Below are 18,926 nucleotides of genomic sequence, written 5' to 3' on the forward strand. Positions count from 1 at the left end.
TATATATGTATGTGTATATATATAATATATATATATAAAGAGAGAGAGAAAGAGAGAGAGAGAGAGGACACAGGGTAAGTTGAAGATGAAGGGAAGATATCTAAAAGAAATAAAATCAAATTAAGGGATGAGAGAGGAATATATTGAGAGAGGGAGATAAGGAGAGATAGAATGGGGTCAATTATCTCACATAAAAGTGGCAAGAAAAAGCAGTTCTGTGGGAGGAGGGGAGAGGGCAGGTGAGGGGAGAATGAGTGAATCTTGCTCTCATCAAGTCTGGCCTGAGGAGGGAATACCATACATACTCAATTGGGTATCTTACCCCACAGGAAAGAAGAAGGAAGAAGATAAAAAAGGTGGGGACCATGGAGGGGAAGGCAGATGGGGGTGGAGGTAGTCAAAAACAAACACTTTGGAAAGGGGACAGGGTCAAGGGAGAAAATTCAATAAAGCGGGATGGGTTGGGAAGGAGCAAAATATAGTTAGTCTTTCACAACATGAGTATTGTGGAAGGGTTATACATAATGATACACATGTGGCCTCTGTTGAATTGCTTGACTTCTTAGGGGGGTGGGTGGGAAGGGAAGAGGGGAGAGAATTTGGAACTCAAAGTTTTAAAATCAGATGTTCAAAAACAAAAAAAAAATGTTTCTGCATGCAACTTAGAAAAATAGGATACACAGGCAATGGGGCGTAGAAATTTATCTTGCCCTACAAGAAAGGAAGGGAAAAGGAGATGAGAGGGGAGGGGGGTAATAGAGGGGAGGGCTGACTGGAGAACAGGGCAACCAGAATATACGCCATCTTGGAGTGGAGGGGGAGGGTAGAAATGGGGAGAAAATTTGTAATTCAAACTCTTGTGAAAATCAATGCTGAAAACTAAATATGTTAAAATAAATAAATTTAAAAGAAAAAAAATAAATATAACCATACAAAGACAAAAATAAACAAATCCAGCATTAGTCTCAATTCTCTACTCTCCCTCACTTCAAATATACAATCAATGACCAAATCTTGTCAATTATACCAGCAAAATGTCTGTCACACTCAATTCTCCATATATACTAATACTACTCATGTTCTCTATGACTAGAATGTACTTTCTGAACTCTGCCTCCACAATACTTTGATAACCTCAAAACCCTGCTCAAATCTAACTTTTGATCAGTCGACTTTCCAATCTTACTCTATATTACTCTTCCTCTTACCCACTACTACAATTCCGCCAAATTGTCCTTATTGCTGTTGCTCACACATGGCACTAAATCTCATACCCATTTATCTTTATATTGGTTATCCCCCATGTTTGGTATCATCCAAATGAAAAATCACACCTGAAACTCCCACCTAAACCTTATCTTTTAAATTATTTGCTTCCTTCAAAACTCTGCTTAAATGACAGCTTCATGAAGCCTTTCCTGAAACCCCCACCTCCTAGTGCTTTCCTTTATACAGATGCACCTTATATTTATTTCATATACACATATAATTTAGTATATTTTCATTACTTACTTGCTTATTACTATATGTACACACACACGCAAAATACTTATTTAGATACATTTCTCTGGATGGAATGTAAGATCTCTGAGAGGAAAGACTGCTTCATTTTTGTCTTTGTCTCTCCTGCACCTACCACGGTACCTGAAAAATAGTAGTAACTTAATAAACTCCTACTGATTTTGATGAGAGAAGGTGTTAATTATAGAGGATAGAATGTAAATTGAGATATGGAGGGCAACTCAGAGGGTTGGATTTTGTTTCTTTGTTGGTCCAACCATCTTATTTTATAGATAGGGAAACTGAGTTAATGACTTGTCCAACTTCAGACAAGGAGTAAGTGACACAGCTAAGAGTCAGAACCAGAACCATGTGTTCTGACTTTGCACAAAACATTCTTTCCACTGTACCACATTACCCTGACCATATTTTTTGCCATCCTACTCTTTTCTCAGCTTTCTATCAATGCACTGAGTATCAAAGGATATGTGGATTCGGTTTGGAATATACTTTCAAGTCATTCAAATATGTTTTCTTCTTCCTCAAACTCTTCAACCAATGTTAGAACATAAACTGCAATCATCTTCATGGTAATTTTTTGACTTATGATCTTCACACGCATTACAAAAATAGCTGACTAAATAACTCATGAAATGCTGCTTATTATTCTTTGGGCAGACAGAAACCAACCTTATTAACTTTTATTTTATTCTCTGAAGATGGCTTATAAGATGTTCTTCCATATAATTGCAATATACTTATGCCTTCTGGTTTCATTTATAGCAAGTTTGTCATTATTGATCATCCTCTAGTTGTATATCAACTTATCGGTGACTGAATAGTTGCGTATTCAGTGTACCAACAGTTAAATTAATGCATATTGAGGTTAGATTTTGCATGATTCTTTCCACCCTCAACATCTTTTTTTCTGTGCCTGAGGAAAATCTAAATGCATAGCCCAAATATACACAAATCAGAACCACCATTCACTTACTGCCAATTCCTTAAGTGTCCACGTGGTGCCTAAGACTTAATCAGCCTTACAAAGCAGGCTTTGCAATTTTAAAACTTTTAATTGTTGTAATTATTAAAGCAACTCAAAAGAAATACTAATTAACTCATGGCTATTTAAAATAACGAATGTACTTTGAAGATTCCAATAGCTTTGATTATTAACTGGCAATTTCACAAAGAAAAAATCACATTCTTTTTTAAAATATTCAAGTCTCAATTTCTTCAATTTGTCCTCCAAACCCTATCCAACTGAAACTGTCCTCTCAAAGTTCGCTGATGATCTCCTAGTTGCTAAAATCCATGATTTCTTTCAGTCTTGACTTGTCTAAAAAAAAATGACCTCCTTTAATATATTCTCCTGTGAAGAGAAGCTAAGTATTCTTTCTACGTATATTGATACTATGGGAGCAAATGAAATTGCCAAAGCATAGAGATTTCAGATAGGATAATTTCTTGCCTTCACTTTTTCCTCCCTATAATCCAGGAGTTTTTAACCTTTGTGTGTGCATCATGGACCCATTTAGCAGTCTGGTAAATCCCATAAACTCTTTCTCAGAATAATTTGCAAACATATAAAATAAAATGCATAGCATTACAAAAAATTATATTGAAATAGTTATCAAAGTTTTTTTTTAATTCTTCAACCCCCATTTAATAACTCCTACTCTACAATTTGGAGCTATGCACAAAGGGCTATGAAGTTGTGTGTATACATTTTGATCCAGAAAAATCACTCTTAGGTCTATATCCCAAAGAGATAAAAAGGAGGGGGAGGGCCTATTTGAACAAAAATATTTATAGCAGCTCTTTTTGTGGTGACTAAGAATGGGAAATTGAGGGGATGTCTATCAATTGGTGAATGGCTAAATAAGTTGTGGTATGTGATTGTGACAGAATACTATTATGCTGAAAGAAATGACAAGCAGAACGATTTCGGAAAAACCTGAAAAGACTTACATGAACTTAAGCGAAGTGAAGTGAGCAGAGAACAGTGTACAAAGTACACAGCAATATTGTACAATGAAGACTTAGCTATCCTCAGCAACACAATGATCTGAGAAAATCTCAAAGGACTCATGATGAAGTAGCCTATTTGCCTCAAGAGAAAGAACTGATATTGTCTCAATAGACTGAAACATAATATTTTTCACTTTCATTCTTTTTTATGTTCAAGTCTTCTCGCACAAAATAACTAATATCGAAATATTTTACATTAATGCACATGTACAACCTATATGGGATTACTTACCATCTCAGGTTGTGGCAGGAGGAGGGGGGTGAGGGGAGACAGAGATAAAATTTGGAACTCAAAACTTTAAAAAAAGTTTAAAATTTGTTATAACATGTAATTGTAGAAAAATATTATTTAAGAAAATAACTCCTGCTCTAATCCATTCTGCACACCACTATAAAAGTTATCTCCTTTCTACATATATAAAATTATTAGTAATAACAAAAGCTTTAATCTGGGCCAGTTGACTTAGGCTCTATCCCTGGACACCCATCATTTAAAGGAGCATATTTCCTCTACCCGCAATGTTTCTCTAACACATCACAGTCTTTCATTAGTCCCATGTGAAAGCACCCTGCATGACCACCTATATTCACTCAACTATTGCCAATCTCCCAATCCCTGATGATACTAACACATGGCAACCAATACAGCTCCTCAGCCCCAGTGAGCATAAAGGACAACTTCTCACTTTTACTAAAGCCTTTCCTCAATGCTAGTAAAATTCAACATAGTCCTACTTTACTTTCTCTTTTCCCACCAACCTGGAGGCATCCCCAACAGTAACATGTAAGTTTGCTGAGAAAATGCAAGTCAACTTTGAGATCCCTTAATTGCAACTTTCTACCTACTTTGTAACTAATCTATAATATCTAGCTTTGTGGATATTTACAATTCTCTACCCATAGACAAAGATGTAGATCTATATCTATATTCATCCCTTTTTTAGTTTGAAACCATTTTATTAGATTTATAAAATTCAAAGCACATATATTTTTACCATCATTTATTAGGTATTCTTCATCCCTGGCCAGGAGTCTGCCATTCCTACATTTTAAGCCATGGTTCTGAAATTAGAGTTACATTCTCAGACACATTCTTCTTAACCAGGTAGTCTCTTTCCACATCTGTTTTTCTTTTCTAAACCTCTTGCATTTAAGGGGCAGCAGTGGTGAAAGTACCATCTATTCCTACCATCCACTCCTCATTTTCTTGACCAAGATTTCTAATCCTTCCTAATGCTTTAGGTGACTTCCTCCTGTAGCATTCCAGCATCTCTTAAGAAGTCGCAGAAAAGGTGGTGATGGGTATGATCAAGGCTTAAGAAAGGGAATCAGGCAAGGGATGCAAGGATGGAAGATAGTATCTTATTGAACTGGTTATCTAAACGAGGGGAGAAAAGAGAGGCAAGAATGAGATCACAGGATGGAAGAACCGGGACAAATTAAGGAACCAGAGGCCAAGATGAGTAAAAAAAAGAAAAGGCTCAGAGTATTAAGATAGTGAGAGAGATAGAAAGACAAGTGATTGTGATCAGAGAGGAATGTGATGTCTAATTCGTGATCACTCCTATAGAGGACTGAAGCAAAGTATAAATAGGGATCATAAGAGTTAAGGAAATTGGTGAATAGAAAGCCAAGATATTAAAAGAGGCTTTAGCATGAATGGGGGAGTCACCAGAGATGATGGCAAAGCTTAGAGTAATTACAGAGACTGTGAATTAGGTGCTAGATAACTGAGGAAAGAGGGCAATATTTTCAATAATGATAAAAGACTAATTTATTAAAAAATGAGAACATATGAAGTTCCTTTGATCATTGTGTTTATTCCTTCTTAATTCAGGATTGATCCAACATAATCCTGGACCTCTTATATTTGTTCTCTGAAATATGTTCTTTTTGTTTTCTGTCTTTTATTTCCTTCAAATTTATGATATTTTTCTGATACTGAAGCATCCTATACTGTGTATTTCCAGTATAATTTGAACTAGTGAGGTCTTATGAATAAAACAGATGAATTAATGCCCCAATTCTGATAACATGCTTGTCTAAAAGAAAGGCTGTTCAAGATAAAACTGCATAATACTTTAGCTGTAACTAAAAGCATGAATCCATTTTATACACTTTTATATAAATGCATAAAAAGTCAATAGCATCTCAATGGTAGCTCTGATGCTTTTCTTAAATAAAAAGTGCAGCACTTCAACTTGAACTATAGATTCCTACTCAAAGAAACAAGCACTATAAGTTATTTTCATTCTTCAAAGTCAATTATATAGTTTCAATTTACTTTGCATCACCAAAGCAGGGCACTCTGGCTTCATACTCTCACTTCAGTTTGAGTAATTTCAAAATCTCAGCTCTAAGTTAAAAATATAATAGCATTCTTTTTCTTAAAAGTCATTTGTTTTGGTTTCTTTAGCATGACACATTATAGCTTAGATACAGCTCAAAAGTGCCCCCTTTAGAAAGTCTTTTGAACCTAATCAAAATATTTTCTTTAGCTTTTCAGAATTTGAAATACTTGGAAATTTCAAAAGATCCATAATATCAATGTTCTGGGCATCTCCAACATTGTTCATCCTTCCTCACTGCAGTGACTCTTACACTTGCTTTTACACAAATCATCTATGAGGTGCATCTCAGTGTGTTGGGAGCCTTCTGTACATCTCATAGTATTCCATAGATAATGGTATAGAACTTGGAATGGTCATCTGTAATACCCTGCACTAAATAAATTACTTAACCCATTCCAAATAAATTATATCTTTTGTGCAACTTCTTGTATAGAATTCATTGTAGGTAATCTTTCAAACTGTTTACCACATTGTCTTTCAGGTAGAATACAATTTTTATTCCTCAGAAACTGTAATAACCCATGACTTGTAGCCATATAGCATTCTCAGTAGGATACTGGCATTACAAATTACTTTTTGTTTTGGGGGAAGCTTGGAATCATTAAAAGAAATATTCTGTTTCCCAGCTTCATTTCAGCCATGTTCTCTATCCGATTTATTCCTGGACCCAGCTCTTGTTTCCTTGCAACATATATACAATTTGTGTGTACTGAAAGGGCAGGTAAATGAGCTGCCAATTCAACTGTATATTCATGGTCTGCTCAATTGATATCTTTCATCTACTCTTTTCAAAAATAAATATTTTATTGATGCTTTGTATTGTTCTCATTCCCCAATAGATGAAAATACCCCTTTGATGCCATAGAATTGTCCTGGCAACAAAGAGGCTTAAAAAAACCAGCACATTTCCTATGTCTGACAATGTATGCCTTATTCTATACCTATAGTTCCTCCCACTATACTGAGAGAAGATACATCAGTTACCATTTCCCTGGAGTTGATTGATTCATCAAACAATTGCATGAATCAGAGTTCTGAATTCTTACAATGTTGTTGTCTCTAACTAATTTTGGACATTGTGTAAAATGTTCTCTTGTATAATTTGCTTTGTATCAGTTGCTATAAGTGGTCCCATGTTTTTCTGAATTCTTCATATTCATTTTTTCTTAGAAAACAAAAAAAATCTTTTCTTTAATGTAACATTTTTCTTTATATATTCCTGAATTAATAAACAACAGCTTTGTTTCCAGTTGTTTATTACCTCAAAAAGTGCAATTGTGGGTTTTTTCTTATATATGGGACCTTTTTCTTGGTCTCTGATATCTTTGGGATATATGTCCAATTGTTGGAATACTGTCTAAAGATATGACTTTTCTAATATAGCTCTGAATTATCTTCCAGAAGGGACAGATCACTTCACATAATAATAGTTAGAATTTACATAGTGCTGTTAAGTTTACACAGTTTATAAATATTATCTCATTTGTTCCACACAGCAACTCTGGAAAGTAGGGCCATTATTATCTTCATTTTACAGATGAGGAAACTGAGGCAGAAAGAAGCTGAATGACTTGCCCAGGGTTATATACTTAGCAAATCGATGAAACCAGACTTTAATTCTCCACTAATAGTGCATTAATGTGCTTGTCTTCCCATAGCCCAGTCAACATTTGTCATTTTTGTCTTTTGTCATCCTTGCCAATTTGAATGGCTTGAGATGAATCCTTAGGGGTGTTTTAGGTCGACTTCTAGTAAAGATGGCTACCTGAATGAAGGAAGACCTTCCATTTTTCACATACTTACTCTAACAAATACCTGAAATTTGCAGCAGACCAAATAACAGCCAAGAAATGCAATAAGAATATATAATAAATCATTTCCTCTCCCCAGAACTGTACAAAAACTTAGAATCTCATAGGAAAGAGGGTGACCAGCAAGTCAGCACAATCAAAGATGGACCAATAGTCTTTAGGCTTCTCAGCACAGAGCCCCAGGGTGGTCAGAAAGCCCAAAAGTGGGAATGCTGAAAACTCCATGGAGCACCAATGACCAATTCAGCATGACAGAATTCAGGCTAAGACAGCCCAGTAACTCCTAGGTTCCTGGCAATTTGTCCAGAGATAAGAAAGAAGGCTCAGAAGATCTAATACCCTGAACTTCAGAAATCCAGAAGGGGAATTTTTGTGACATGATGAGCCAAAATAGGACAAACCCACTTCAGTCAAAAGTGCAAGAGGGGTTGGAACCCGGTCCTGGCACAAAGACCTAATTCAGCAACAAAGGCTAGAAATATGAACAAACTAAAGAATTAAAAAATTAACCAGGAGAGATAATTTAAAAATTATTGGACTACTGGAAAGCCATGAGCAAAAAAAAGAGCCTAGCTCTCACCTTTTAAGAAATTTCAAGAAAACTGTTCTTATATTCTAGAACCAGAGGGTAAAATAGAAATTGAAAGAATCTACTGATTGCCTCTTGGAAAAGATCCTGAAAACTCCTAGGAATACTGTAGACAAATTCCAGAGTTTCCAGGTCAAGGAGAAAATATTGCAAGCAGCCAGAAAGAAACAATTCGATTATTGTGGAAACACAATCAGGATAACACAAGGTCTAGCAGCTTCTACCCTAAAGGATAGAAGGGCTTGGAATATGATATTACAGAGATCAAAGGAGCTAGGATTAAAACCAAGAATCACCTACCCAGCAAAACTGAGTATAATACTTCAGGGCAAAATATAGACTTTCAATGAAATAGAGGACTTTCAAGCATTCTTGATAAAAAGACCAGAGCTGAATAGAAAATTTGACTTTCAAATACAAGAATCAAGAGAAGCATGAAAAGGTAAACAGGAAATAAAAAGATGATATTTGTAACTAATGAGACCTTTCTCAGTATTAGGGTAGTTGAAGGGAATATACATTACATATAGACAGAGGGCACAGGGTGGGTTGAATATGACAGGATGATCTCTATAAAAAAATAAAAGGATAAGAGAGGAATATAATGGGAGGAGAAAGGGAGAGATAGAATGGGCTAAATTATCTCATATAAAAATGGCAAGAAAAAGCTGTTATAATGGAAGGGAAGAAGGTGTGGGTAAAAGGGAATGAGTGAACTTTATTCTCATTGGATTTGGTTTAAGGAGAGAATAGCATACACATTCAAATGGGTATGTTACCCTACAGAAAAGTAAGGGGGAAAGGGATAAGGAGTGGGGGGAGATGATAGAAGGGAAGGAAGATTGGGGGAGGAGGTAGTCAAAAGCAAACACTTTTGAAAAGGTACAGGGTCAAAGGAAGAAGCTAAATAAAGAGGGACAGGTTAGGCTGGAGGTAAATATAGTTAGTCTTTCACAACATGACTATTATGGAAGTGTTTTGCATAACGATACATGTATAACTTATATTAAATTACTTGCCTTCTCAGGAGGGTGGGTGGGGAGGGAAGAAGGGAGAGAATTTGGAACTCAAAGTTCTAAAAACAAATGTTAAAAAAATTGTTTTTACATGCAACTGGGAAAAAGGATTTATAGCAATGGGGTATAGAAATCTACCTTGCCCTACAAGAAAGTAAGGGGGAGAGAGATAAGGGGAAGGGAAGAGGATGATAGAAGGGAGGGCAGACTGGGGAAAGGGGCAATCAGAATACATGCCATCTTGGGGTGGGGGAGGGTAAAGATGGGGAGAAAATTTGTAACTCAAAATCTTGTGAAAATGAATGTTGAAAACTAAAAATAAAAAAAGAAAATCACTTTTGTAGGTACAAAAAGGATGAACTGGTGAAGGGAGAGAATTGAAGCAGAGAAACCACATAAGTGTTTTAATAGTCCAGGAGAGAGATACTAAGTGCATGAACCAGGGTGGTGACTCTGTGAGTACAGAAAGAGACATATACAAGAGATGTTATTAAGGTATAATTAAAAAGCTAGATTGGATATGGGAGGTGAGAGAGAAGGAAGAGTCAAGAATAAATCCTGGGAAAATAAGGATGCTACTGCCTTTCACAAAAGAAAGAAAGTTTCAAACAAGGTGGGTGGTGCTGAGAAAAGTAACAAATTCTGCTTTTTACATATCAAGTTTAAGAAGCCTACAGAATATCTTATTTGAAATTTCCAATGGGCTATTCCCCAAAAGAGAAACTGCTAAAACTTATAACAGGTCTCAAAAGAATGAAGCCAACTATCAATGACCGTATGAAAAAATACTCCAAATAATTAATTAGAAGAGAAGTGCAAATTATAACAACTCTGAGGTTCTACTTCATTCCCATCACATTGTCAAAGATGACCCAAAAAAATGGAACATGACACCTGTGGGCTATGGAAGGACAAGCACAGTAATGCACTACTGGTTGAGGTATGAATTTATCTAATCATGGTAGAAAGTGCTAAATTGCATGTACTTTTGGACCCACCAATAGCACTACTAGGCATATACCCCAAAGATATCCAAAAAAGGAGTGGTAGGGAAATCCACATGTGCAATTATATTTATATCAATAGTTTTGGTTGTAGCAAAGAATTAGGAACAAAATGGCTGTCCATTGGTTGGGGAATGGCTTAAAAACCTAGGGCATATTAATGGAATATTACTGAATCCTAATAGATGAGAAAAGGGACAGATTTAAAGAAACCTGGGAAGTCTTGTATGAACTGATGCAGACTAAAGTGAACAGAACTGGTAGAACAATTTGTAACATAAATACACTAAATTATAAAACAAGTAATGGGAGACAACTGTCAATGACTTATGAACTATTATTAATCATGACATCAGAAAATACGATTAAGTAAAATTCTTAGCAGAGCTGATATGTTAGTGATTCAGAATGAGGCATACATATTCAGACACAAATAGTGTGCAAACTTGTTTGGTTTGATAATATTTATTTTTATATTAATTTGATTATGTTTATTTTTAGACTTTTTTGAGAGAGAATTGTGAGGGAATCTGTAGGGATGGCAACAATAACAGAAAAATAAAAAGAAAAATTATTAATGAAACATCCAAAGACCAAAAGGAAGTTCAGAGAAGAACACAGAGAAGCAGAATAGTGGAACTACTATGTTTTTTTGAAATGTTGCAATGTCATAGACATCAACAATATCACATACAATCTTTTTTTTTTTGCTCTTCTTTATAGAAGGAATTATTCATGTTTGTTGATGTTTGTCAAGTTTATAATGATACAAAGAAAGTTTTAAATAAATGTTCAACAAGCATGATGATTTAGAACTGAAACTCATAAAAAAGTAACTAGGGCTAGATATGTAGAAAAATAATAGAAAAAAATAGAAGAATCCATTAGTTTACAGGGGGAGAAAGCTGGAAATAACAATTAAGACTTCAGGTACTCAATGAGATGTAAGATCCTTGAGGGTAGAGATTATATTTCATTTTGTCTTTGTATCTTGGGGTAATAGATCCTGTGAATAGTTCTTTACACATATTAGGAACTTAATAAATACTTGTTAAATTGGGATTGGATTAGACTGGATTGAATTACTAGTATTCTGAGTAATCTGAGGAACCATGTTTTTGAATTTTTTGTTATCCTTCCACAGTTCCTAAAATGGTACTCTACATGAAGCAGATACTCAAAAAAAGTGTTGTTCACTAACTGGAACACTGGTGTTGTTCATTTAGGTCATTCAAGTTATGTTCCAATGATTTGATTCTAAAAATTTTGGAAGGAAAAAAACACAAGGGGCCTGAAAAAATCCCATTTACATCCCTAGATTAATGTTATTATCTCTAAATAGCTATGATTTAAAGAAACTTTTTTATTTCCAAGATATGAGTCAGAACTCTTTTACTTCTTGGACAATTTTCTGCCATCATTATGGGAAATTGCACTTCAAGGTTTGGTAATGACTTACACTCTACAAGAATAGGAGCAATGCAGGTCCCTGAACTACATGTTGCAACATTAATGAATATCTAACTTTTTTTTGAGCTGTTTGATTTAGTTTTGAATCCTTCTTTTAATAAATCTACATTTGATATTAAATTCACTTCAATTGTGTGTAGAGTTCAGAAATAAAGGGAAAATGTTTAATTATGAAAAATATTTACCATACTATGGGAAAGAAAAAAATAATATTGATAATTCATTCCACAATGGAATTCCTCTTCATGAAAACCAAAGCAAGTAAATTAAAATATCCTGAACCATTCAGGAAGGATGAGAAATGGATGTCACAAACTTCTCACTTAACAGTTTTTCCTTCATAAAATTTTAATTTTGGAAAAGGAACTATTGTGTTTTTCAGAGAGACTGGTTTTCTGAAATATGGGCATATGCCAGAAGGTAATGGTATATGAATTTATATTATCTGTAAGGGATTTAACTTGCAGAAATGACAGCTCCATACCATGGGCAGAATGATTTACAGGGACTGGCCAGACCCCTGAGAATGCTGAAATATTTATTATCATTTGAACTACCTAAATTTCATGAAAACTGCATATCCATGCATGCAATCATACATGCATACACATTAATTAAAAATCAAAGAGTAAAGTCCAAACCTGATATAAAGCAAGAGAGTGTCCATATCTCTGGAGAGGTCCCCTTGACATAGGCGCCACATTCCATATGCTGCTTTCTAAATTATAACTAAAGGATACATAAAAAAACACAAACTAGCATATCTTTTAATTCAAAATTTTTTTAAAAAACTCAATTGTTTTTTCTTTTTCACTTGTATTCCAAATTATATTAAATTTAATAACAAAAGAGTAACTCAAACTTCTATCCTAGAAATCTTTATAGAGAACAAAATAAAAATGAAATTGTCCTACGCACGTAACATTCATCATCTTGATTTAAGGGATTCCTTGCTCTGCTCATACACTTGACTATGAGAGTACCACTTACTCTCAACCCAACTTCTGGCAGATCTTGAAGCATCAGGGAAAATCAAGGGCTCCCTGGTTTATATCCGGATACCATATTGCCTCACCTTTAGATCAGGATGGTGTAGTAGGAAGAAACTAGATTTCAAATCAGAGGATCAGTGTTCATTCCCTGCTCTGCCACTTACCACCTGTGTGATCTTGGATAAATTACTTCACTTCTATCAGTCTCAGTTTTCCCCATTTGTAAAATGAAAGGACTGAGCTAGATGATCTTTAAGATCACTTTCAATTCTAATGTCCTATGACATGAGAAGTATCTTTTTCACAGAAAGTTGAGGATTGACCCTTGGAATAAGAATTTTGTCTTGTCAACATTTTCAATTTAATCTTTATTTGGTGGACAACTCAACATAAATACTTTATATAAATTTATTTTGTACTAAGACATTCCACCCAAAGACCATTTTTAAATGTTTTAATAGATCATTGGTATGATGTACAAAATGCTAGACCCTTTCTTCAATTTTCCATTAACTAATTTTGCCTCGGAATATTACCATTATACCTTTATCCATACGGCCAGTCTTGATTTCTTGTATTAACAGTTATAATCTCACAAATGAATATCAATCAAGTTATAACTGGCATTATCACTTCTAGAAGCTATTAAAATGACCTGTAGCTGAATTACATTCAGAATAATAAAGAATAATTTATGGCCATGAATTCAGCAGTAAAATTACTTCTAATATGATTCCTATAATTTTTTAAAAATACAAATTTGAACAAATACTATCCCACCAAGAGAACAAGGTTCTAGAAATGAAAAATGAATCCATTTGCTTAAATAAGTAATGTGAAAGTTTAAGACAAAAACATTCACTATCGATTTTTAAATATATTTAATGAACTCAAACAATGATGTACAAATTTCATATCACTAGAATCCCTGATGTTTTTCAAAAACTATGCTTATTTTCATAGGTTGTTCATTTTCTTTCATTATGTCTCAATTTCTGCCTACAGACTTTTATTTTCTTATGTCTTCAGGTTCATTTTATAGTTTCTTGACAACCTTTTTGAATTCATCCCACTAGCTGTTTAAGTGTCTTCTTTTTATTTGGCCCTCAGTATCATTTATTTAGAATTCTCGCTGATCACATGAACTATTTCCCTTCATCTCCCTAGAATTCCATTTCCTTTAATTTGATATAACACAAAAATCAAACCTTTGAATCAATACCTTCCTTCTTCCCCATGGTAACAGTTCTCACATCCCCATTGTAACTGTTACCTCATTTTGCTGAATCCTCCCCTTTCTTACACCTGATTTTAGACTCATAGACTATTAGAATTGGAAAGGGCCTTAGAATCCAACCTTTTAACTTTACAAAGTAAAAAACTGAAATCCAAAAAGGGTATATGATTTACTCAACATTATACATTGTGGCAGAGCTAGATCCAAAAACCAGGTCTTCTGACTCCTAGTAAAGAAGCAAATTCCTGTCTCTCCCCCCAATATACCATTCCAGGAAACACACAGTCACTAACTTTAAAAAAAGAAAAAGAAACAGCAACAGCAGCAGCAAAAAAAATATACATTTGCTGACTAATGTATATCCCTGCGTTGACCACTAATGAAGAAAAAGTAGAAAATTTCTTCTAAGAAAAAATTCCCTTTTCCCTTAGAAACTGCCATAGTTCATGGCAGAAAGATACTTATTTTAAAAAAAAAAAACCTTTTTAAAGTACATGTTTGGATAATCAAAAATTGTAACCCGAAGATACAAACTTTGGACAATTTCAAAGTAATTTCATAATAAAAAGTGATCTCAAAATTCATAATAACCAATAAATTTATAGCTTTTCTCACTTAAAACTAGCATTATCTAAGTCATAAGTTAAGAAAAGATTCTAATATGTTGAGAGTTTCAGAGTTTTTTACCCCAAATCTCAGAGAATCAAATCTAAACACCGATATAATTTGGCAATTCTGATATAAACATGGCAAACAAGTAGAGATTCATGGAATATATAATATATGCATATATATATATGTATATCCTCCTAACTAATCTCATGTCCCCAAAAAGACACTATGTCAAAATAACTAAGTATTCACATTAGAAGTAATTTAACATGCAAAATAGAAGAATCATATTTATGTAATAGGAAACAATTTCTAAAATAAACAATACAAAATATGAGAAAGACAACTTACTTTAAGACCATTTGAAAAGAACTGTAGTTAAAAGTATATCCACCAATCACCCACATAAATTTTCCATGTAAAACTGCCTTATGTGAAGCCCGACCAACAGAAGGACTGAATGGCTTTACATTTGGAAGAATCCAGAAAGACTCCGTGGAAGGTACATTCAAAGAGCAATCAGGACCTATTTTTAAAAAGATATCATGCAATAAAGTTTTAAGTAGCGGAAATATAGAACAGGGATTAATAGAGTTAAAATGATCAATAATTTTCACACTGCTAACATGTAATTTATAATATTCACTTGGACCATAATTTATTTTTTAAACTGACAAGATGAGATTATTACATAATAAATATTGTATTTATTAAATAAATTACATCACATTCAGAGTTTGGAAGAAAATTATCTTTATTATATGCAAATTCTGATTTACCTTAGTATATGCTATATTGTACATATGATAAGGATAGGCAATATTACTATTTGGTTCAGGATGTATTCTCCCACAAAAGTCCTACGCCTTTGCCTCACTGAGGGAGGCATGGAGAGATGACTTCAGATTCTCAAAGACTGTAACATATAGCATGAGCTAGGGTAGATCCTACACCATGAGAGCCTTTCCAGCATAGTCCTTATAACAGACTATGTCTCTTGCCCAAGAACAAGCCTATCTAAGAGTGTAGAGGTTCACCACCAATTCTTTAGCCATTGCAACCCTAGTCGCCAAAAAAAAAAAATGGCCATCAGTATTGTGCAGCTCTTTCAGCTCCTTCTGAGACAGTAGTTAAAGAAGCAAAAAAAAAAAAAAAAAAAAAAAAGGACAGAGGGTGCTAAGAATCATGCAGGTTTTAATACAGTCTACAAATATTGACTATTGTTAGTCTAAACATAAAATCCTAACCCAATAACTAATAAATCAACATGAAGGATATAAATCATATCAATTCTGACATCATCATTATAAATGAACAAGAAAAACATAAGGCAGTTGTGGCTAAATGAAAGGATGGTTTCACATGTTCTCCTTAGAGAAGCAAATAAAGGAGATGGTGGAATTCTACCATAAAGGTGGAATTAGTTTCATTGTATATCCAAAAGTGACAAGAAATATTTCAAGGAATGCTTGGTCATCTTACCTTTCAGTGATCATGGTTAGCATAAGCAAAAAAAAAAAGACTATAATGAAGATGGCTGTAGCTTATGCACCAAGTTTCATTGCAAAGGATGAGGTATTAGACAGTTGTATGAAGAATTCAATAAAAAGCTCCAAATTAAATCAAGATTATTTCAATAGATGGTGACTTCAATGTAAAAATGGTCATGAGGAAAGATGATGAAAAAAGTGTTGAAAGATATGATACAAGATAAAGAAATTATCTCCCTTCTCTATCTTCTTCTCTAAGTGGGTGGTTCATCTATGTTCACAACATACCTCCATTACCTCTATATAGATGACTCCAATATTTATATTTCCAGCACAGAATTCTTTTCCAAGGACCAGATCCAACCAGCACCTCCAATTTAACATGTATCCCCCAAAACTTGCTCCTTTACTCACATCCCTATTTCTTCATGGTTATAACATTCTGTATTCAAAAATATCAGAATAATCTTTAATTTCTCCATCATAATACTAAATCTATTGTTTTACAAAATCCCATCATTTCTACATCTCTGATATTTCTTGCTTCCATACAACCTATACATTCCTCCTTCCAACAACCTGGTTCAGGTCATTACCTCTCACCAGGGTTGGAACAATAATCTCCTGCTCTCTTCGTCTTCAGACTCTTCCCCCTCCAATCAATCCCACATACTACAGCCATATTAATTTCCCGAATACACAGCTCTGATCACATCATTCTACTGTTAAGAAATTTTCATTGGTTGGCCACTGTCTACTGAAAAAAATACAAATTATTTAGCCTAGTATAAAAGGCTTTGTCTCCACATTATCCTTCCAGACTTATCTTGCATTTCTTTTATGTATTCTATGGCCCACGCTAATCATCCCCATTCAAAATCTCCTCAGTACTTCTGCTCATATCATTTCCTATACCTGGAATGTCTTCCCCCATCTGAATATGTTTAAATCCTACTAAATTTTCAAATTCCAAAAGTCAATTTAACCCATTTATTAAACATGTGTACAAAGAGAAAAAAAACCAAAAAAATAATCCTTGCTTATATTCTACTGTAGAGACTTCCTTGATCTCCTCACTGGAAATGAAATCTCAATCCCCTAAACCCTTTAGAACTTTTGTACTTTTCTTATCCCCTCATTATATTCAACTTATTTTATTAGTTATTTGTATTCATGTCTTATCTTCCCTAAAAGATCAGTGATTTATTTGTGGTCAGAAAAGATGTTTTACTCATTTAGTTGTTCCACTCAGTACCTATTTACAAGCAGTAGATAGTCTATAAAGCTTTCAGAACTGAATTATCCCATTCACTTCCTCTAGGATATTTGTACTTGGATAAGAACCAGTGAAACATACAGTATTCCAAAGAGATCATAAAAATGGGAAAAGGACCCACATATACAAAAATATTTATAGCAGCTCTTTTTGTGGTGGCAAAGAATTGGAAATTGAGGGGACGCCCATCAATTGGGGAATAGCTGAACAAGTTGTGGTATGTGAATGTAATGGAATACTATTGTGCTATAAGAAATGATGAGCACGCAGACTTCAGAAAATTCTGGATAGACTTACATGAACTGACACTGAGTGAAGTGAGCAGAACCAAGAGAACATTGTACAGAGTTACAGCCACATTGTGCAATGACTAACTTTGATAGACTTAGCTCTTCTCAGCAATGCAAAGTTCTAAGACAACTCCAAAAGGCTCATGATGGAAAATTCTACCTACAACCAGAGAAAGAACTACAGAGTCGGAATGCAGATCGAAGCACACTATTTGCACATGCTCTCTCTCTCTCTTTCATTTTATTTGTTCTTTCTTGTGGTTCATCCCATTGGTTCTAATTCTTCTTTACAACATGACTGATATGAAAATATGTTTAATATAAATGTATACGTAGAACCTATATCAGATTGTATGCTGTCTTGGGGAAGGGCGAGGGGATGGAGGTAGAGAAAATTTAAAACTCAAAAGCTTACGGAACTAAATGTTGAAAACTAAAAATTAATTAATTAAAAAAAAACCATTGCCATAAATACACATTTAAAGATACATTTCCATAGGTAAAATCTTCAGTATCAAAAACAGGCTGGTCAGGGATCTGGATGCAAATGGTACCTTTCTTGTGATTCACAAGTCATATCAAATATGGAACTATGGAACTACCTACATGTAAGGCTTTAATTTTGCAATTGATTATTGGAATTACTTTTAAAAGAGTAATACTCAGGAATCAACAAGCTCTTATTTAGAGTCTATTATATGGTAAACAGCATTCTAGCCACTGAAAACATAAAGGTAAAAAGGAAATAATTACTCCTTCAAGGAGTAATTCCATGTAAGAGGAAGATAACTTACACACATATAAGGATATAAAAAATATATGCAAAATACATACATTGTTAGGTTTTAGAAGAAGACATAGGAACATCAGGAAATTAAGCAAGGCCTCAAATAGCCTTCAAATAATGGATAAGTACAGGGGTGGAACCTATAGCCTTGAGGCTACATGTGACCCTCTAGGTCCTCAAATAGACCCCTTAGTCAAAGGGGGGTATTTTTGCTTTGTTTTGTTTTTCTCCAGAAGGGGATACGAAGTAGGAGGCCCTTAGTCAAAGGGCCAAACCTGACCTAGAGGACCACATGTGTCCTTAAGGCCTCAGGTTCCCCACTCCTGAATAAGTAAGGTCTGGCAAACTTTGAAGGACACTAGGAATCCTAAGTGGCATAGGTGAAGAGACAATGCATTCTAGGCCTGATGTACAGAGCCAAGAAACAGAATTTTGTCTGTGAGAAGCAGCAAGAATGCCATTTTGACTGG

General features: G+C 34.4%; 1 protein-coding gene across 1 annotated transcript in view; it reads right to left on the reverse strand.

The window, feature by feature from the left end:
- The window catches only part of ATRNL1 (attractin like 1), a 578,692-nt gene that overhangs the window by 477,666 nt on the left and 82,100 nt on the right, over nt 1–18,926 (reverse strand). Inside the window, exons 6-7 of the mRNA XM_036736548.1 lie at nt 14,965–15,139; nt 12,414–12,501 (exon numbers count right to left, since the gene is read on the reverse strand). Of these exons, the coding sequence (XP_036592443.1) occupies nt 12,414–12,501; nt 14,965–15,139 (263 nt within the window). The remainder of the gene's footprint in view (nt 1–12,413; nt 12,502–14,964; nt 15,140–18,926) is intronic.

This window comes from Trichosurus vulpecula, chromosome 8, assembly GCF_011100635.1.
Source record: "Trichosurus vulpecula isolate mTriVul1 chromosome 8, mTriVul1.pri, whole genome shotgun sequence".
Classification (NCBI taxonomy): domain Eukaryota; kingdom Metazoa; phylum Chordata; class Mammalia; order Diprotodontia; family Phalangeridae; genus Trichosurus; species Trichosurus vulpecula.